Source organism: Pogoniulus pusillus, chromosome 6 (genome assembly GCF_015220805.1).
Source record: "Pogoniulus pusillus isolate bPogPus1 chromosome 6, bPogPus1.pri, whole genome shotgun sequence".
Classification (NCBI taxonomy): Eukaryota; Metazoa; Chordata; class Aves; order Piciformes; family Lybiidae; genus Pogoniulus; species Pogoniulus pusillus.
The window spans coordinates 33,214,216-33,236,395 of NC_087269.1; the positions used below are offsets into that span (position 1 = coordinate 33,214,216).

The following is a 22,180-nucleotide window of genomic DNA, read 5'->3' on the forward strand; positions in this document are numbered from 1 at the left end:
TTGCCGATCCTCCCTCAGCACCACCACTCACCCTACAGTGGGGCCTGGCCCGAGCGCAGGTGACCCCCGGGCGCGCTGCTCACCGCTGCGCCCCAAAACCCGCTGACGAGGACCCCAGACCCCGCCAGAGGCGGAGGCGCGGCTGCGTGGGCGGCACATCCCCTCCTCCTGCCGTCCCGTCCCCGCCCCTCCCTCCTCCAGCCGCGCCACACCGCGCCGTTGCCCCCTCCTCCCGGGCCGCGGCCGGGGATATCCCCGGCCCCTCCCTAGCGGGCCGGCAGCGGCCCAATGGAGGCGGAGATGTTGTGCGGGCTGCGGGCGGGCTGGGGGCGCCGCCGAGCCGCGGACGCCGCCGGCCCGGGGATGCACACACTCGGCGGGGAGCCGGAGGCAGAGGCGGGCGCAGGCGGCGTCGTCGGGGCCGGGACTCTGGCAGGCGGCTGCGGCTGGGATGAGCCGGGGGGGCGGCTGTGGGGGCAGATAGCATCCCGTGGGGAGGTGGCCGAGTGGGGCTTGGAGCGGCGGCGGGGTCCGCCCGATAGTGCCATGGCAGCTCAGTGCGACCCGCTGAGCGGGTACCTGCAGCAGCCGCTTTCTGACCCGGGCTCCAACAGCGAGCGCAGCACCGACTCGCCCGTGCCCGGCTCTGAGGAAGACTCAGCCGGTCCGCCGCGACCCCTGCACAGTCCCGAGTGGGGCGAGGAGCGATTCCAGGTGGACAGGAAGAAACTGGAGGCCATGCTCCAAGGTGAGAGCGGGGAGAGTCGACGGGGGTTCTCGGGGGGCGCGGAGGAGTCCGAGATGGGTGGGGGCCGTGTCTTTGTCCCAACTCAGCTCGCCGTGCCGTGTCTTGCCTTGCCTTTCTCTGCGGGATGGGGAACTTGTCCGCCCCTGCGGCGCCGCGGAGGGGCGGCCGCTGGCCGGTTGGGTGCTGGACGTGGCCCTGGGTTGGCGTGAGCCCCGCGGGCCGGTCCCAAACTGCTGGGCGCTAACGTGGCCTCCTGGGCGCGGGATTCACGAGGACGGTGGAAGAAGCTCCTTGCTTCGCTTCCCCCCGCGGCGCATCGCGGCCGGGGGGCGGGTGACAGGGACACTCCCGCATCGAGAGGTGTCACCAGGGACCGTGCCGGCTGGCACCCAGCGCGCTGCGGGACTGTGGCTTTCGAAGTCGAGGTCTTCCAGAAATCCATCTTCCAAAAGTGAATATCATTGCTCTGGCAGGGCTGTTGAGGCTTTCGAGGAACAGCCGAGGCCGCCACGGAACGGGAGGGGAGTCTCCGAAGCCGGGCGTCTCGGCCAGAGGAGCGGGGACGGCTCCGGGAGAGCCGACGGCAGCCGCTCCTGCCTTAGAACTTGCTCAGCGCTTGGCTCTGTTTGCTTTCTTTCAGTTGAGTGTAGCGGCTTTCTTTTTCTTTTTCTTTTTTTTTTTTTTTTTTTTGACTTGAGGCTACATAGTTTGTCCCAATATGTTTTGAATTATCTCTCAGTGGAAGTTGCGTAGGCAGCTTTTGACAAAATACTACAGAAGTAGCAATTGCAGGTTTGGCTGCTAAAGAGCAGATGAATAGATTTAAAGCAATAGAGGATGTTGATGAGTGTGGTAATTCTCCGGGCGTGTTCCCTAGTGTTTGGTGTGAAGAGCCCATGACAGTGAGTGTAAGTTTCAGGTCTTCCGTTGTCAAATTTGAAGACGTGTTTGGATCAACAAGGAAGGATGGTGGTGATTTCCAAAGCTGCTCTTTACTCTGGGATTGGTTGTTTTGTAAACATTCAATATTACACCTACCCTGGTAACTCAGGGTACCTTTTCAAAATAACCCCCTCACAAATCTGTCACCGTTGTTCGTGTGGCACGCCACATGTTCATTCCATTGCCGGAAACAGGAGGTGCTCGATGCCTTACCGTCCTCTGCCACAGCACCTACCTGCCTCTTCCAGCAGTGGAGGCTGCAAGAGCTAGTAGGACAGGAGTAGGTGAGTGGAGTTGGTCATTGAAGAGCTGCGGTTTGACTTCGTGACTATAACGATCGGAATTTGTTTAATTGAGATTCTGTCTCCTGGGGGTGAGTTAATCTTTAATCACTTAATACTTGAGTGGTAGTAGAAAAATCTCATTATGTAATGTAGTAAAGAGAGAGGAATTCAGAGAAAGAGAGGTCTTGTAAACAGCAACAACTATTTATAAAGATGTGCTCATTGGAACTGTCTTAAAACCAAAATGAGAATGACATTGAAGAGAAAATGTATTCCTGTGTATGAAGTAGTAGGAAAAACAATCGGAAGTTAAAGCACCGTAAGAAAATTGAAGATTGCCTTAATGTTTTCCTCTACTACCAAAATTAATTTCCATTTCCTCATCCCACACACAGTTCTTCTTCTACTGCCTGAAATAATAAGCATGTGAGGGTAAGCAAAGCTCCTTATCAAAGTCCAAATGCCATATACGTTGGGTTGTCCAGTAGCAGCCACTGTCAAGTTGAGATGTTTTTGTTTGTCTCACCTATTTTTTTTTCTTTACTTTTAGATGAGTATAGTTAAAAAGGATATGATAGAGCACACTGAGTAAATGCAGACAATGCTGCCTGTTCGTTGATGAGAGATTGCTTTATTTCCAGTCTGGAGTACACATACTTGAAGTGATGGTTTGAGGAATTTTATTACCAGATACGTAACCTTTCTGTGAAGGAAAATATCTGTTGAATTTGGTAATAAATGATTTTGTGCAGAAATCTAAACTTTCTGGTGCGAGACAAACATAACAGTTCTTTGTGTAAGAAAACTGTGAAGTGTCTGTTAAATATTATTGCTTTCTTTTACTTTCTTTGCCATACTTTACAACCTTTTATCTCAGCTTTTGATTTCCTATGAGGCGGGTTTTGCTTATCTTGTTCTGTAGAAGACTATCTCAAGTATTAAGTAGCTCTGCCAGGATGTCACAAAGAGCATCCTGAAGCCAGGTCTATAACAAGTCCTCAGAAATTTGGAGTCAATTAAACTACTGCTGACTGTAAGCAGTATTCTATAATTTTTTCAACATTGTTTTTATTTCTTCTTTTTGGGGAGACATGTTTTAGGAGCAGAAAGTTTTGACTCACATGAGTAGGGAAATGCAGCAGAGTGCCATCTCAATAGGAACTTCAATTAGACAGTTTAGAGGGTCATGTTTCCTATGGTTTCCAGTACTAGAATCTTCCCTGGAAGTTCTTAAAGTGTGCAGAAATTGCATCATGGGAGGGAAACATCTCTGTAGTCTTCATCAGTTATGACCAGATTTCTGATTTCCAAGTTATTAAACTTCTTTTTTTTTAATTCAGACTGGTGTAAATACAATTTTTTTTTCATATTTGATGCTTTAAGCTTCCCCTTTTACTAGTTACTGGGAAGCATGTTTACTTTGGCAAAAATTACTTTAGAGATGGTTAAGACACTTAGGATTTCTTCTAATGTTCACCATAGCTTTCCTATATTACAGGAAAGTGAGAATGCATAATCTTTAGTTCAGTGTTTAAAGGTAAGTCTGAAACAGCATCTGCTGAACAAACCTGTCAGGAAGTGTTGCTATTCTTGCTGGAGGATCCCATGTAGTTTTTTTTTCTCTCTAGTCAACATCTGTTGTTTACTAATGATGAAATATTAAAAACAGTCGAGGTAGAAAGGTTATGAAGGAGCTCACTTGTTTGGTTTGGTGCCTCTGTAACATTCTGAGATTGCTGCTGAACTTTTATGTTCATTTCTGTCATGGTTATTTTTATCTTTCCTGCACTTGATATTTCATGGATAGTTTCTTGGGGAATAGTGATTTCAAGATCCATCTGGGTGTAGCAAATGGTAGATCTCATGATGGGGAACTTGGGGCACTTCAACAACAGGTAGAGTCTACAACTGGAGTAAATGCAATAGCAAAACACAGAGTAGCTCTTGTTCAAAAACAAGTTGATGTGGATAGTTTGCTACCATTTGTATCTGAAGAAGAAAACAAAATTGAATTAAGGTGTCAAAGTCTTGATAGGTTTGAGGGTGTTTCTTCTCCCACCTTTGCAATGATTGGTTTAGTATTTCTGGTGCTTCAAAGTGTGGTTCTGAGTAGCCCTAAGATAAATATGTTAAATGAAAGGTAGAGCTTATTGAAAAGCTTTGCTTTTTCTGATTGGAGGGTTTTTTTTGTATGACTGTCTCTTACTTGCTCATGGATGACTGGAATAATGTTAACTAAGTAAACCTCAATCTTTACAGTGGGGTGTAAGCTATCTTATGCTGCATGTCTTCATCAGTTTGTGGAACAGATCTGTTGAGGAAGAATTCTCCCTCCCACAGGAAGCAAGTTAGAGTAAAATGGATCAGCTATTCTTTTCTACAGTAATGAAAGATACATTTCATAGTAGCTCTATTAATTATAGCTGCTCTGTACTAAATTTGGTGAAAGCTTAGGTGACTTAATACTGCAAAATGATTTCCTTAGTGTATGTTACTCACTATAACTACAAAAATACAAAACACTAAACTTAGGAAAGTGAAATCTAACAGCTAATGTCACAGTAGTTAATAGACTTAGAGAAGTTGGCCATGAACCTTGAAAAATACAAACCAAACAAAAGCAACACTTCTTTTTTCTCTTGTATGGTGTGTTTTTTTATTGTCTAAAAAGTGCTATGCCAGTTTGGCATGTCAAATATTCCTTTTTCTACATCATGTTCTGTAACAGACATGGAGGAGTTTGTTGGGATGTGTGCACAGCACATGCTTAAATAGTTTGTGACTTCATAATACTCTATTATGCAGCAGTACTTGGGTTAAAAAACCAAATCCACCATGGTTTTTAGTGAGAGTCTAGCTTAAACAGTGGTGTGTGTGCTGTGTTGTTTGTGGCTCTTTAAAAGCAGCCAACAATGTGCCTGTTAGAATTCTGTGTATCTCTGATTTTTGAGTCATTCAGTTTGAGGACTTGTTGGGATTGTTTTCCATGATGAGATCTGGAAGTTTGAGTGATGTGAGGTTTTATCCTCATGAGGTAATTCAGTGTTTGTTTGACTTAATAAACCAATAGATGGAGAAAAGCACAGCCTGGCTTGCCTAGGAAACATGGTTTAGTGTTGACCCTTAGTTGGGGTCAAGGGTTGGTCTGGATCATCTTTGGGATCTCTTCCAACTGGATGTATTCTGTGATTCTGAAACTCTTCAGCATACTCAGCACCACAAGCACCCTGTTTGCTGAGCTCATCTTGCCAAACAGGTTATGTTGATACCTTGAGAATCATGGAAAATAGAAGTGCCATGTGCTGATTTCGCTCTGACTGCTGTTAGTGCTTTCATATGTTACCTGAAGTAGGTCAGAATGATAGGAATCATGTCTTAAGTCTACATTATATAAATTGTGGGGGAAAAAAAAAGTAGAATCTTAGATTGGTTTAGGCTGGAAGAGACCTCAGAGATCACAGAATCACAGAATATGAGGGCTCGGAAGGAACCTCAAAAGATCATCTATGCCAAACCCCCTGTCATGGACAGGAACACCTCTCAACTGGACTTGTTTGCCCAAGACTTCATTCAGTGTGGCCTTAAACACCTTCAGGGAGGGGGCATCTGCAGCTATTCTGGGTGACATAAATAGTAAAGGATCACTTGGTATTTTTCAGGCAGTAAGGATAGAAGTACTGTAACTCAGACTTAGTGTGAGTAGTCAATACAGGCAACTCATTTGAATAACCTTGTGTAGGTCTCCTTGCTGCCATTGCAGTGTTGAGTGAGCACTCAAAGGTATTTTTCACCTGTCTTGAGCAGTTAGAAAAATGATCAACTAGTAATTTTTTACCAAATGGAGTTTCACTTCTCTTAGAGGAATTTGACATACATACTTGGGTAACTTTTTCCCCCCCAATTTCATCTAGGTTTAAGTTACTGTAAGTCTAATAAATTAGTTCTTTTGTCTAAAGATCACTTTTAAGACTTTGCTTATGCTGTGTGCATTTTGATCCTTGGATGGATAACTAACTGATTTTGTTTGCTGATCCATCAAGTGGAAGTTACTGTGTTTAAACAAGTATATTTTCCCTACTTAACTCATCACTATGTGGAAAAATGTACTTTTACTACTACTTCTACTTCTCCACTAATTTGTTTCAACTGTAGTGTGATGGTTTGGGTGTTACCCACCCTCCTCCCCCACCACTTTGGAAATCAGCCAGACTAGACTCAGCTGGCTCTGGAAATTTTTGAATGAAGCTTATATTTACAGCTTAGCTCAATATACAAGCAGATATTTACAGTATATACAGTTATAGACAGAAATATACAAGGTAAAAGGTAATACAGAAACACAACTCCCCTCCCAGATACCTGAGTCCCCAGGAGGGGCTCCCAACCTCCCTTCCACCTTCTCCCACCTCTCTCAACCTTACCTAAGTCCCAAGGAAGAATGGAGGTTCAGCCAGTGGGTTAGGAAGCAAAGGGGATTAATCAGAGAGGCTAGAGAGAAGTGCAGTTCAGGCAGTGCCCCAAGAAGTGGTGCCTTATCTGTGTTTGGATTCTTCTTCTTAGGCAGTTAAGCCTGTGAGTGAAGTAGACGTCACCCGTGTTTGCCTTTCACAGCCTGTAATCTAGTTCTTCTCACCAAAACGTTCTTCTAGCTAGCTTCAAACTAGCACATGTAGAGAATGATACATTTATAATTGTGACAAGCAGTGCTTGAGGGGTCAGGAAGGAAATAAATCCCACATCTGAATGTACTAAAGAAGATGTAGGTGTTATAGGAAACCTGGCCCTCTACTGAGACTTTTTTATGAACAATAGTTTTATTAGAGGCTAAACCCTGAAGACATGAATTAATAGATATTGAGTGAGTTAGCTGCTTAATAGGCAATTGCAACTTACATTGAATGATCCTGACTGTGGTGGCTTCACTGTGGGGATGGCAGGCTCTGTGCTAAATTTTTGTTGGTTTTTTTTGTGTTTAAATGGCTAAGCAGGACTCTTCTAGATTCTTCTGTATGTATGATAGTGGCAGAAATCTGTACAATACAACTAAATGTACTGCCATCCTTGGAATAGTTGGCGTACCTCACTTGTAACTGAAGTTATAGTTACTCAGCAGTGGTGTTTTTTACTTCTGTTTAAGGTTCCCTGTGTCCCTGTTGGAGCTTTAAGAGAATTGAAGTATATATTTTCTTTGACAAGACTGAAACTATATTTGTAGGTCCTAAATCCTGTCCCTTCTCCTAGGTGCAAAAAAAGTGTGGTGTGGTTTTTTTTCCTACTTAATCGTGAGATTTCTGTTGCTGGTTTTCATTTTACAGGCTTTTTTCTTTGCAGTGTATCAGCCTAACCTGGACAAGGACATACTTGTGGGGAAACTGGAACCCTTCTAATAGCATTTACATTTGGTGTTTAACTTGCATTAGCAAGAAAAAAATTGTATCAAGTTCTTGGTCAAGTTTTCAAATCCCTGAAGTGCTGAGTAGTCTATTTCTACAAAAATAAATATATGAAATGTATTTGTATGACTTGTAGTTTAAAAATGTTCTTGCATTCCACTGTTAACAATCGTAATAATACCACTTTCTCAAGTTACAGTGTTTTTTAAGTAGTACAACGGGCTATCATGGTTTGGCATGAACTGCTAAGTTAAGTATTGCTGGCTTGCACATTCCTCTTGGTTATATTGTAATCTTTGCCTCCATTGGAAAATATGTCCTATTTTGAGTACTTAATTCAGGCTTTTAGCTTTGTCTGTCAGACAATGAAACATGCTGGTTTTCTTTACTTTCAGACCTCTGTGCTCAACCAGTAGCTTTTTATACTAATACTCCTTGCTGTGAGACTCAGTAGTGACTTGAACGAACTTCAAGCGTAAAACGTTATATGAGTGCACGTGAATTGAAGCTCCGAGAGCTTGTTAACTGTGGGCGGTTCTTGTAGCTGTAGAAGTGAGTACTTCATAAGGATTCTTTAAGATGCTATCTTTTAATCAGTGGTAGTTTTAAAAGGAATTAGATTTCTTAAACATATCTGCAATTTTTGTTCAGTGTCCATTTTATGACGAAGCTTTCCTGTCTGGTGTTCAGATCAGTATCGCTGTTGAATGGGGCAATGTAGCTCTTCATGTTTCAGTGACTTTATAGCTGGTTTATGCAGAGATGCCTACAGTGATATCCTTTTTACTGGAATAGGAATTCATACTTCTCAAAAAACCTGCTTCCTGTTAAAGGTTCATTGATGTTGGGAGGGAATGTTTGTGAGTGATAGCAACCCTGTGCCAGGTCTTGGCGTGGAGCTGTGGGAGTAACTGTAATCCTTGTAGAAAATGCAGACCTGTATCCTTTCTGTTATTATCTGTCAAGCTAATAGAACCTGAGAAATCAAAGCATTGAGCAAGTTCTCTCATGCTTTTACGTGAAAGTGTAGTTTCTGGATAGAAGGGGAAAAACTTCTGAAGCCTACACAAGACATTCGTAGAAAGGTTTAGGTTGGAAAGGACCTTAAAGATCATATGGCTCCAACCTCCCTGCCATGAGCAGGGATACTTTCCACTACCCTGGATCATTCAAAGCCTCATCCAGCCTGGCCTTGAACACCTCCGGGGAAGGAGCATTCGTGACCTCCCTGGACAACCTATTGCAGCATTCTGCCACCCTCACTGCAAAGAATTTCTTCCTAATAGGTGGTGTAAAGCTGCCTTCTCAAGCTTCAATTGATTCCCTCTCACCCTATCAGTACAGGTCCTTGTAGAAAGTCCCTTCCTAGCTTTCTTGTGGGCCTCTTTCAGGTACTGGAAGGCTGCTCTAAGGTCTTTCTGGAGCTGCCTTTTCTCCAGGCTGAGCATCCCTAACTCCCTGTAGTGGAGTTCCTCCAGTCCACTGATCATCTTTTTGGCTTCCTCTGTATCTGCTCCAGCAGTTTGATGTCCATCTTACATTTGGGGCACCAGAACTGGAGTCTCACCAGAGCAAAGGGACAGCATCACCTCTCTCATACTGCTGGTCAGATTTTTCTTAACATAGCCCAGGACACGATTGCCTTCTGGAGTGCGTGTGCACATTGCTGGCTCTTGTTGATGTTTGTCCTCAACTAGTGTTGAGTTTACTATCACCTGACACCCCTAGATGCCTGAGATGGATAAGGGATTTAAAACAAACACAGAATAGAGACAACAGTCGGTGTCTGAATGGGGAAGTCAGCTGTGCTACTTGGCAAGTATTAATTTTGATCCTGCAGCCTAGATTCCATGAAGAGAGGTTGATGGCCATGTAGTAACATTGGTCTGTCCCAGTCATTAGGGTGGTGTGTAGCACAGAAGGCAAGAAGGCACTGAATAGGCATGTGCCTACAGCTCTTGTACCTTCTGGGAAATCCACTCAAGTGAGTATGTCCTTGAAGTGCCTGTGTGCTAGTTTGAGGCAAATGGGAATAATTTAATGAGAGATACGAGATATTAGATTATAGGCTGTGAAAAGGAAACACTGGTGATGTCTGCTTCACTCATAGGCTTGCTGACATGTGTAAAAACAAGAACAAAACCACAGACAAGACTGTTGGTGTGTGTGGGTGTCTGTTGCAGCTGGTGCCTGCACTTTTCTCCTTGGGCTGCTTCTAACTAATCCTTCTGCTTTCTAACCCCCCTTGCCAATCCTCCAACCTCACCTTGCACGTAAGGGCAGCTCTGGAATAAGGTGGAAGGGTGGTTGGGAGTCCCTCCTGGGGACTCTGATTTCTGGGAAGGGTATTGTGTTTCTGTATTACTTTTAACTTGTATATTTCTGTATGTATTTGTGATACATTCTAAATATCTGCTTCCATTTTGTGGTAAGCTGTAAATATAAAGCTTCATTCCTTAACTTCCAGAAAGCTGAGTCTAGTTTGGGTGATTTCATAATAGTGGGGGGCGGGTAACTCCCAAACCATCACAGCCTGATAGAAATGCAAGTTGCATGAGTGCCAGGTAGGTGGAACTGGAGGTCTGCATGCAGTTGCAGGGCTGTCTGTGATATTGCTGAGGTCACAGATGTGGGATAGTTCTTGGACTGACATTCTTCAGTGACTAGAGACTGGCTTTTTAGAGTGGTTATGCCCTTTCATATGAGAGAGCAGTGAGTTTCAGGGAGCTCTGGCTTAGGGCAGAGGATGAGCCAGTTGTGAGAGTGCAAGTCAGAATTATTGGGTAGACCAATCTGGATGCTATGAGTGTTTGCTACAGACTACCTGAATAGGAAGAAGAAACAGATGAGGTCTTTGAAGAACTTGGAGTTGGCAAGTCTTGAATTCCATGGATGGGTTTAATTAGTTTGCTCTCTGCTGTGAAGACACATCAGAGCGCAAGCAAGTTTTAAAGATAGGTAATCAACAAGGTGAAAACAGAAGGTACTCTGCTGGACTTGGTACTTGCAAGTGAGTAAAAACTGCTGAGGGATGTGAAGATTGAAGGCAGCCAGGAGAGACCTCTACAGGCTGGAGAAATGGTTCAAAATAAACATCACGAAGTTCAACAAAAGAAACATGAATTTCTGCACCAGAGGGAGGATTGCCCCATACACCATCACATGTGTGAGCCAACAAGCTGGACAGCAGCATCCTAATGGACAGGCTGGTCATGAGCAAGACTTCAGTGTGGCCTTGGGAGAAAGAGGTCCAGTGGCATTGTGGGCTATGTGAGGAAGCATGCTAGCAGGTTGGAGGTGGTAATTCTTTCTTGCTACTCAGCCCAAGTGAGACCTCAAGGAGTGCTGTGTCCACACCTGGATTCCCCACTGCAAAATAGACGTGGATATGCTGGAGCACATCTAGCAAAGAGCCACAAAATTGCTGATGGACTGGAGAATCTGATGGAGATGAGGCTGAGACACTTGAGGCTGTTTAGCTTTAATCTTGAGAAGACACAGAGAAGACCTTATTAATTTTGTGTGTGTCAGGGGTTCTGGCAGATGGAGCTAGACTCTTTTCAGTGAGCCCTAGTGACAAGATCAGGAGAAAAATCTCTTTTATGACTTCTGAGAAGGAAACAATTTGTAAAATCTGAAGACATTTGTGCTGAGGTGAGATCATCAATGTCTCTCTTTGGGACAGCGAAGGAATCAATGCTTCACATGAATTTTACCTTTTTCTTGAGTTATAATCCAGTATTAGATTTGGTATTTTGATATTAGAGCATAATCATAGAATCAACCAGGTTGGAAGAGACCTCCAAGATCATCCAGTCCAACCTAGCACCCAGCCCTATCCGATCAACTAGACCATGGCACTAAGTGCCTCATTCAGGCTTTTCTTGAAGACCTCCAGGGACGGTGCCTCCACCACCTCCCTGGGCAGCCCATTCCAATGCCAATCACTCTCTCTATGAAGAACTTCCTCCTAACATCCAGCCTACACCTACCCTGGCACAACTTGAGAATGTGTCCCCTTGTTCTATTGCTGGTTACCTGGGAGAAGAGGCCACCCCCCACCTGGCTACAATGTCCCCTCAGGTAGTTGTGAATAAGGTTTTAAATATGCCTCTTTTTTTAGGTAAATGCTTGAGTATGAAAAGTGGCACTTAGCAGCCTGAACTGTGCTTGAGGGTTGATTTAAAATTGTGGCTGAATATAGGGGTATGTAGGCCTTCCCTAGGGCAGTAAGAAACATCTGCTGGAAAGAAGTTGATCTCTACATTCCACCTTTAAAAGTCCTGGTAGGATTCCAGTTTGTTTAACTTCAAATTTCTTATATGTGATTACTAATGCTCTTTAATGTTCCATCTTGAAACTTAAAATTATGAAGAAATCAAAACTTATTTGAGCTACCTTTTGCATTTTTAAGCTATGGGTCTCCTGAACAGGTAGAAAACTCATTAATACTTCCAAGTTTTTGTTCATGTACTACTGCTGTTCTTTAGAGCATGTGATGTGTGTGTATGGTTCAGCTGTTACAGCTGTTTATGGTGGCTCCAAAATTTAGGCTAATGATCATCCTGCAAATAATTATTTACCATTTTAGTACTGTTCCCAAGGGTTTGTTTTCTTTGGTTTTAATGTGTGTGATGTATTTGCACAGACCAGTGCTGACAACTGGCCTTTGCCTGGTAACTGTTGTTATATGATGAACAGAGATGATCAAAACGTTGGACCAGCTGACCTCCTTACACTTGATTTTCATTTTAACCCTTGTGGTATCTCATGCCAAAATTGTATCCTGTCTTAATTCCTTAAATAGATATTGACTAAAGTCAGGGTTTTGAACAAGCAGCACTGATAACGAGTGTCAAGCATGTTTTATATTTCCTTTGCTTGCACTAACCTGACTGATGTGGTCCTGGGTTTATGTGAGGTGATAACACATGGTGACTGCAGTGTGTGCATGGTAACTGAGTCCATACCCTAGGCTGGTGCTGTGTCAGGATGAGTCTGGCTGATGTAGTGGGAGTTACTTGGGAAGGGTGTTTGTGCCAAAGGTCCCACATCCACCAGAGGAATATGGTGTCTGGAGTAGGCAGCTCCTGCTAGGGCAGGTCTTGCTATGCATGTTTTAGCCTATTCTTGACCACACGAGGGGTGATGTGTTTGTCTGCAGATCGCAGTCTTGCAGGGTGGTTTGGCTCTTGGGAGTATGGCAGGGGAGTCCTTGGCAGAAAGGGGACTGCAGCCTGGCTGGGTGAATTGGGATACAGATCTTCTGTGGCAATGAACTGACTGCTGCTGCTCTGTTGTCTTCAAATAAGTTTTAAAATGATCATTGCTCAAGGGTATGATAATCTCTGGTAGCTATGTGTGCTGCTCAACTATTTGAGCTTGAAGTAAGGCATAAGATTCGCTTACAGGAACTGGATAAACTAACTGGAGCTTCAGTGGCTAAATAGTGGGAATTGACTGCAGGTTGGTGTGACCTTGCTAGTTCAAAAGGTGTAATTCATATGATCCATACTATGCTGTGTCCTCCTGAACTTTATTTTCCTGCTGATGGCATGTTAGAAGGTTGTGAAAGCAGGTCTTTGTAATACAGCTTAGACTGAAGCACAGCGATGTTGTCCCAATCGTTTGGATTCTTGTGTGTAAATCACAGAAAAACTTGTTGTGCAGTGTACCCTTCCTGAAGTGTCTTCCTTGCACATGTGAGAGAGAAATGGCAGGACATAGCTTGGTCTTTAGGTTTCTTTTCTTTCAAGGGTGAAGGGTTTAAAAATAAAGTTGATGAATGTGTCACATGTGACATGAAAGACAGACAATAATGCATCTCGACTTAATAGGCACCAGATGTCCAGTCATTCAGAGCACCTTCTAAATGGCCAGCAAGAGTGTCTTTGGAATTTGACATCTTAAAATCAACCATTTTCTTAAGACTGTGGGTTAGAGCTACTATTGTCAAAAGAAAAATGACAACTAAGCATTACAAGTTACCAAAGCTAACATCTGCTAGACCTTAATGATTAGATTTTGACCCATTTTGTTAAAGACTAAGCACTAATGGAGGACTCTGGTCATCTGGGAGGACACTTGACAAGACGCACAGAGTCTACAATCATCTGATTATTTTTAAGATGTGTTTAACATGTGATGTGTGTGTATGGTTTAGCTGTTACTCCATCTGTAGAGAAGAGGAATTGCAGCCCAATAGAAAAGTTACTGTACTAGGAGGGATATTTTCCCTTGATCTGCTCTTGAGTCCTTGGTGAAATTGCCTTTATTTCCCACATCTGATTTGGTAGTTGAGTTATTTTTTTCAAGAGGCAGAAGGATGGTTGGTGCAGTGCTAGTGACAGCATAGCTTCAGATTTCCTGTTCCTCTGCAGTTCCAGTACACCAGGTTGCTGTAAACCTTGTGTACTTGATAAACCTGTATGGAGAATCATTCTGTCAAGCATTATGGAACTAGACATTGCCCACTTCTCTGATGGAAACATGTGTAGGTGCAAGTGAGGCAAGAGTTGGCTATTTTCCATTTGCCAAACTTCTGTGCAGGACAGGGACAGAAGGCTTTGCAAGTCTTGGTTCCATTTTCTGCTAAAAGGGAGATCTGAATCAGGTCTTCATTGGTTTTGAGGAAAAAGAAGCAGTAATCACTGTTCTTACACTGTTACTGTGAGATAAACACTGTGTAGATAGTGCAGAATTTTCTTGTAGTGCTGTTGCTTTTGTAGGTACTTGCTCTGATCCTCTCCCACAGGAAGGATTGTCTGTCTTCTTTTCTTCTGTTTTTTCGGTTGGTGGGGTTGTTGTTTTGTGTGTGTGTGCCTGCCCAATCTTTTCTGTAAGCAGCTGTGGAATGGGGAATATTTTAGATCTTTCAGTCCTTCCCTAAAGTCTTTTAACTTGCAAAGGTAATTTAATGTTAAGAGTTATAAAGCCACAGATGTTTTTTGTTACAGACCCTAGAATATTACAGAACTTTTGAAAGGAAAGGTAGTAAATAAAAATGAATGCCAAGAAAGGAAAAAATGAGACATCATTGAAGTGAAATAAGGATATAATTTTAATATGGGTATTGAAATAACAGATTCAACTGTGATATTTATTTCTTACTTGGTACCAAGTATCTGTAAAATCTTGGTACCAAGTGTCCTGTTGCCTATACTAGCACTATGACAACTGTCAGAACAAAACCAAAATGACGTTCTGTTGCCTGTGGAATAGGTGTCTTTGTGTGGTTAAACTTCATTCTTGGAAAGGAATTGTGCTTTATTTCCTTGTGAGAAAACCTTGCGACTTTTTTTTGTGGTAGTGTTCAGCTGAATGGTTTCTAATAGGACACATCTGAAAATCATCATCAAGCCAAAAAGTCTGTTCTGAAAGAGGCAAGTTAATAGATAATTTGAGAGAGAAATTGTTAATAGTAATGATGTGCCCTATTTATTCCTTAAAGTGCTGTTTCAGTTCTTGTGAACATATCTGCATGCAATTTTTTCTTCATGTAATATGTGCACACAGAAAGCGTCTATTTTATGGTCTATCTTGCTAAAGACTATTGATACTTAAAACTTGATGAAACTTTCATGGTGAGGTTACCAGGTGTTTCAACATGTTTAATGTAATTTCACCACTCCATTTTTCATACATGATTTTTTTTTTTCAATGCTACTTGCAAGTGATGATTCCCTTTTCCTTTAAAGCAAAGTCTGGTTTGAGGAATCTGTGTTGCCACTCTAGGTTAAGCATTTAACTTTCAAATTTGCTGGTTTCCCTGTTGCAAATAACCTTGTGTGAATGGAGGGCTTGAATAATACCTGTTGTTACTGGCTCTGTTCAGTCTGTGGCAGCAATAAATTTTGAGTGGAATATACTAGATTGGTAACGTAAGACCGAGCATCTTGAGAAATGTGAGCAATGAAATTCATCATTCCAAAATAAATATTAGCTCAATTAAGCGATGCAGTGATGCATTCTTCTGTTTAAAAGACAGCTCTAGCAGATTTGTATTTTCTGAGATATTCTCAAAGACCTCTATGGGAAGATGTCTGAATTGCTTGAGTGGAATATAAATTGCATTCAGTGAACTGTTTGCAGTATGATTAAACTGGAAGCTAAGGGAAGGTTGTCCTGTGCAGGACGTTACACTGTGCTGTGGAAGTCACAATGAGCGAAAGCTGAATTGCTTAGTAAAAGAAAGTGCTTTAAATCATCTCTTGGTGTGTAATATGTATCACAGAATCCTAGAATGGTCTGGGTTGGAAGAGACCTCCAAGGTGATTTAGTCCAATCCCTCTTGCAGTAAGCAGGGGCATATTTGTTGTTTCAATATGAAGGACACATATATATGTCAGCCTTACTGTGACATGCCCTCTGCTTCAAAGTATATAAGGTTTGGGCTGCCTTTTTCTGAATGTGGAAGTGCATCTGTGACAGAAGTGCTGTAGAACAGTGAAATAGTAAATTACATCAAATGACCTTTGTTTATATGCAGTTAGAGCAGTTCACATAGCCTTGCTTTAAGGAGTCTGAATATGGAACACAGTATTAAAATATCGTTTCATATAGTGGGAAAGAATGTTGGTACTTCTTAGTGAAACAAATGAGAGCTGGTTTTCCTGAGGAAATTTACTTCTGGAGTGTGTGTAAAATAGCTGAGAAGAGAGAATCTGTTTCTAATCTATTCCATGTGCAGAAACAGTGAATAGATTTGATCAAATATTTAGTCCTTTAAGAATTCCTTTTTGAAATATGAACATATCCTGCAGGATTTTCTCCTGTGTGGAAGACATTACCATCATTAGAGTCCAGCATACATGGATACTCAGTGTGTGACATTTTTTTAATGCACTGAACAATTGAACATGTAAGGATGTTTTCTGGGTTGCTTAGCAGCAGTCAGGTTTTTTACTTTTAAGTGGCCTTCAGTGACATCTTTAGATTGTTCAGGGATTTGGCAGAAATAAAGTAATTCCTATGTTTGAAACATGAGGAATCGTTTAAGCCATGAGGAGGAGGAAAAAGGAGGCTTGACTTCTAGTAAAGTTTTGTTTGTATTTAAACATTTACATTTAAACTTTATATTCTGTGTTATTGTAAATGTTTGGGAGACGTGAGTGCTAGAAGAGTATTCTATTGTGTATTAAATAAAGCTATTTACCATCTGAAAGATACAAACTTGGGTCACAGATCACTTCACAGTTGTAAAAGAATTGATATAGATCTGGTTGGAGGTATATTTTCTGTATAGATAGCTGAGTATTGCTAGTGCAGTTTGGAGTTGAGACTATAAACCAACAGAAATGTAAAATGTTTAATGTACTTTTTCCTTATGGAACATCAAATGCCTATTTGCAAGAGTCTTTTAGTTGGATGGGTCTCCTGTATCACTGAAGAGCTTGTCTTGGCTCTACCTTATGCTGTTTCTTGAATAGCCAGCAGAGAGTTGGAGAGTGTTTTTAATACCTGTTAAAGGGTTATATGCTGTCAACTTCATGCTGCGGCTCCCCACTGATTTAGGATGCTTTTGGTGTCTCTTCCCCATTATGTCCTCTACATGAAGCGTTCATGTTCCAAGCCAGGTAGTGGCTCAGATCTAGGGAGAGCTTGCTGCTGGACTGAGTAAAGCGTGGGAGAAGCAAGTGGCAGCATGAAAGGAAAGATTTACATAGCTGCCTAGGCAGGTTAGCCAGGCCAGAACTCTAGTAGAGCAGTGTGAAGGCCAAGTTTTTCAGATGGATAGGAAATATTTTTAAAGTGGGAAATCTTGAGAGATGAGAGGCAGAGACATAAGAGGATTATAAAAGTCTAGTGGCTTTAGATGTACACAGGAGCCTTCTCTCTGTACATTCCACAGCAGCCAGATGTGCTGCTACTGGAGGAGATTCTTTGTTGCTTCTGTAGAGATTCTTTTTCTCTCTCTCTGCTCATACTTGGTGAGTGGTTTCTCCTCCTCTCATAATAATCTCTATCCTGCCTTCTTCCAGCAGTGTGATGAATCAAGGTGAACTGGAGCATATTCTGTGTTTTTGTAGCTGGTAGAGAGTTAGGGTTGTTTGCCCCTTTGTGCAAGTAAGAGCAGGCTAAAGGCAGGCAAATGAACATGCAACTTTCTTTCCTCCTCTCCTGTCCTGCCCTTACAGAGAGAGTAGAGCTTTGAACACTTAAATGTTTGTGTCAACTTTAGTGTAAATAGTGATTTTAATGCTACTTATCTAGTTTGCCCTTGTTTGGTAGTTCATGAGCTAAGCTTTATTGAATTTAATGGGATAGTCCTCTCAAGGTTTTTGAGGTCAGAAAAGAGCTTGTTTTTAGTCTGAAAACACCTGTTTTAGGCAACTTATTATGCAACTCTTCATTTTGTTTTTCATGTTCTCTGATAATTAGTACTTTGTTTTATAAATGGTGCTTAGTGTCCCAGATAGTTGGAACTAGTGTGTTACCAGCTCCTTTTGCACAAGTGAAGACTGTTTCGTGACGTTAAGGCACAAGCTATTAATTACTGCAAAACAGTGGTTTGCAGCTTACTCAGCCCCCACATTGAGTGCATTAGGAGTTGGTGCTCGAGCTAGGTCCTTGGTGCTATTTCTCTAGCAATGTAAGAATAGATGTCTCTTCTGGAGAAAACTCAATAAATAAAACTCAATATAATAAATGTAATAATTATGTAATGTAATAAAACTCAACCTATGATCAAGTGGGCTTATGCAGACACAAGTAGAGCTGGTGTTTATCTGTGACAGCTTAGCCAACAGACGCCAATTTGTTGTGTTTTGTTTGGGTCTTTTGTTGGTGGTTTTCTCTTTTTCCCTAAACCAAAATGTTTCTTCTGACACCTTACATTTTTCAGCAAGTTTACAGGAAAGATTTGTGTCAGCTTCTGCAAATTGGTTATGCCAAGACTGCGGTTTTATGGTAGCTGACCTGCCTCATGATTTCAGAATGGCACCGCAGATTGCTGAAAAGTATTTTATGGTTAAAGCCAGTTGAGCTCTGACAGGAAACCTGAATTCAACCAGAATCAAACTCAAAGGAAAAAATGCAAACAGGAAATGTATCTTTTTCAACAGTCTTAATAGGGTCTTGTGAACTCTAGAAATGGAGTAGCCCATCCAAACATTCACCTCTTAATTCCTCCTCTTATTTTTTTTATGCTTGTTTGCAATTTGCAGAGACTTGGAGATGCTTCTGAGATGTTTGTTTTTTACCTTTTATTCTGACTGTTTCACTGTTGTGTCCTCTATATCACGACAGCTCTGGGAACTTTGCTGTGTCTGTGGAAAAAGAATGATTTGTGAACTTAACTTTTGTAATGGAGGAGTAAATAATTAATTGAGAGAGGGTGTTTTTTTCAAAGTTAATATTGTTTATTAATTTTCAATGTTCAGGAGTCTTGTCCCACCCATTAATTTTAATAATAACTGGTCATGGAAACATTATGCAGATGATAACATAGGATCTAGAGTGTTTAAGAAATAACTAGCAAAAATATAAATATTAATTGAACTGGAAGAGAAGGTTCTTGCAGTCAATGCTTGCTCACTAGATGGACTCAGAAGTTCCTTTCTGCTTCAAGGCAGAAAGCAATTAGTGAATTACAAGAGGCTTTTAAGTATTTACTCAAAAAATATTAGTCTCCCGATTTGCAGGGCTAGCTACAGCTTCAGATACTACCCTAAATGCTTTCAGGGAATTCTGTCAGTGTCTTGTCAGCTGCTGATGCTTGACAGGCTGCTGGGCAAAGGAGGCAGATGATCTGTGACCTTACCCTGATTTCTCTGGATGAGCTGTGTGTCCCTTCAGAGCTCCTCATCTTGGCAGGTTAGGCAGGATGTCTTGCAATGTGCAGTCTTAGCATGTCACACTGGCTATGCAGGCCTGTTGCATGAAGGCATTTGACAGAATTGTAGAATCAACCAGGTTGGAAAAGACTTTCAAGATCATCCAGTCCAACCTATCAGCAAACCCTATCCAGCCAACTAGACCATGGCACTAAGTGCCTCATCCAGGCTTATCGTGAACATCTCCAGGGATGGTGACTCCACCACCTCCCTGGGCAGCTCATTCCAATTGCAAACCACTCTTTCTGTGAAGAACTTCCTCCTAACATGCAATCTATACCTCCCCTGACACAACTTGAGACTGTGTCCCCTTGTTCTGTTGCTGGTTGTCTGGGAGAAGAGACTGACCCCCCACCTGGCTGCAGCCTCCCTTCAAGTCGTTTTAAACTGCAATGAGAGAACCTCTGAGCCTCCTCTTCTCCAGGTTAAGCAACCCCAGCTCCCTCAGCCTCTCACCAGCTTCCTTGCCCTATTTAAACCGTGTTCCTGGTAAACTTTAAACAGACGGTTTCTAGGCAGACAAACACAGAGCATCAGGGTTTGTTTCTTTGTGGCAGAGCATCTTGTATTACCTGCTTATCTCATTTATTCACACAGCTCAAGACTAATGGGCCTTTGATCAAGAACAGCCAATCAGAGTTGACAGTTAGCCGAGCTTGACCGTATTAGGTGAAGCCATAGGCTTACTTTACCCAAAATTGGGAAAGACACTTGGCTTCTGCATGCCTTGTTCAAGGTCTAGGTATGTATCTTGTTTACCACAGGATGTAAACAGGAGTAAAAGAAGTCTGGGCAAGCCAAGATCCTTAGACTCAGTGGCTCCATGTTCTTAGTCCTCTTTCCCACAGTTGCTTCTCCCTAAAACAGAGAGAGGGAGAGCAGAAGAACATGTCTGGGCAAGCCAGGACATGTATACGCCTATTTTGGCCTATTAAGGTCTACCATGACAACTTGGCAGACCAATCTACTAGTCTCTCTGCAATTTAGTCTTAACTATATGTGTCACTTCATTGCTTTTAAATAACATGCTGAAGAAAGGAAAGGGCAGCTGAAGTAGTTGAAGTAGCACTGGTAAAAACATCATAAAGGAAGGAACTTAAAAGCATAAATTGTTAAAGTCTTTGTGAAGTAGAGAACACAGTACTGTAAAAAGTTGTTCTTCAGATAATGGAACTGTCAAATCATGGAATCAACCAGGTTGGAAGAGACCTCCAAGATCATCCAGTCCAACCTAGCACCCAGCCCTATCCAGTCAACTAGTCAAGTGTGAAGATTAGAGCTTCAGGTGATGTGCTGTACTTGTGCTATTGCCTGCAGTTGGTGGTTCACAGAACGTTAGGTGTTGGAAGTGACCATGAAAGATCATCCAGTCCAACTGCCCTGCCAGAGCAAGATCACATGGAGTCAGTTACAGAGGGATGCATGCAGGCGGGCTTTGAAGGAGTCAGTTACAGAGGGATGCATGCAGGCGGGCTTTGGAGGAGTCAGTTACAGAGGGGTGCATCCAGGCGGGCTTTGAAGGAGTCAGTTACAGAGGGATGCATCCAGGCGGGCTTTGAAGGAGTCAGTTACAGAGGGATGCATCCAGGCGGGCTTTGAAGGAGTCAGTTACACAGGGGTGCATCCAGGCGGGCTTTGGAGGAGTCAGTTACAGAGGGATGCATCCAGGCGGGCTTTGAAGGAGTCAGTTACAGAGGGATGCATCCAGGCGGGCTTTGAAGGAGTCAGTTACAGAGGGATGCATCCAGGCGGGCTTTGAAGGAGTCAGTTACAGAGGGATGCATCCAGGCGGGCTTTGAAGGAGTCAGTTACAGAGGGATGCATCCAGGCGGGCTTTGAAGGAGTCAGTTACAGAGGGATGCATCCAGGCGGGCTTTGAAGGAGTCAGTTACAGAGGGATGCATCCAGGCAGGCTTTGAAGGAGTCAGTTACACAGGGATGCATCCAGGCGGGCTTCGAATGTCTCCGTGTGAGGAGACTCCATAGCCTCTTTGGGCAGCCTGTTCCCGTGTGAGGGTGACAGGACAGTGGAAAAAGTTTGCCTTTATTTTCAGTCCAATTTGCACCCGTTGTCCCTTGTCCTATCACTGGGCATGACTGAGGTGAGCTTGGCTCTGTCCTCCTGCCACTCATCCTTCGCACCTTTATAAATATGAAATAGGTCACCCCACAATGTCTTCCAATCTATTATTGGATAGCATTCTGGATCTTGGTGGGGTTTTAGGGGGTTTTTTGGTGTGTAGGTGAAGTTTTGTTCAACTGTAGAAATAAATTTGATATAAAACCAGCTGGAGTCTCTGCTGAGAAATGGGGAAAATTCCTACAGATGAATTGTGATTCCAGGGAGACCTAGTTAAATAGAGTCAATAGTGGGAGACTTGATGCTTATCATGTGTGCCTGGAGCTGTTTGTCGTTTTTCTGGAGTAGGCATAATGTAGTTGCATGCTGTTTATTCTAAGCAGACATTTCCACTTCAGTGAGAATTTCTCTGAACTTACACTGACAGCAGAGTTTGTAATAGGAATTATAATTATGAATATTAACCAGGCAAAGGTATTGAAGTTTGAAAAGTGTTCATATTAATTTTCACCAGATAATTTATTTATAAGATATGAAATCCTGCTTGTGGGTATTTACACAGGGAGCAAGCAAGTTTAAACAGTCAATGTTTGTATTTTGCTGGTTTTGCTCAATTTCACCTTTTAGAGAGATGCTTGTAGTGCAATACTTTGCTTGCCCTTTAGGGGTAGTTGAGAGCCTCCTTTCTGCTGAAGCAGAACTTCAATTATAAAGAGGGCTTTTAGAATATTTACTCACAAAATAGTATCTCAGGACTTTTGGGGCTGTATTTTAGTTGTAGACAGTACCCAGAACACTTTGAGGGTTGCTGTTGGTGGTGTGATACCCACTGGAGGCTTTTGGACTTCCCCAGGACTCTGACAGGGTGCTGGGGCTGGCATGGTCTCTGGCCTGGTCTT

The 22,180-nt window shown here is 42.6% G+C and overlaps 1 protein-coding gene across 2 annotated transcripts in view; it reads left to right on the plus strand.

The window, feature by feature from the left end:
* Window positions 1–293: 293 nt before the first annotated feature.
* Window positions 294–22,180, plus strand: part of BICC1 (BicC family RNA binding protein 1) — a 128,057-nt gene continuing 106,170 nt past the window's right edge. For both annotated transcript variants that reach the window (XM_064145140.1, XM_064145141.1), the window contains exon 1: window positions 294–748. In XM_064145140.1, coding sequence (XP_064001210.1) covers window positions 301–748 — 448 coding nt within the window. In that variant the 5' untranslated portion in view covers window positions 294–300. The remainder of the gene's footprint in view (window positions 749–22,180) is intronic.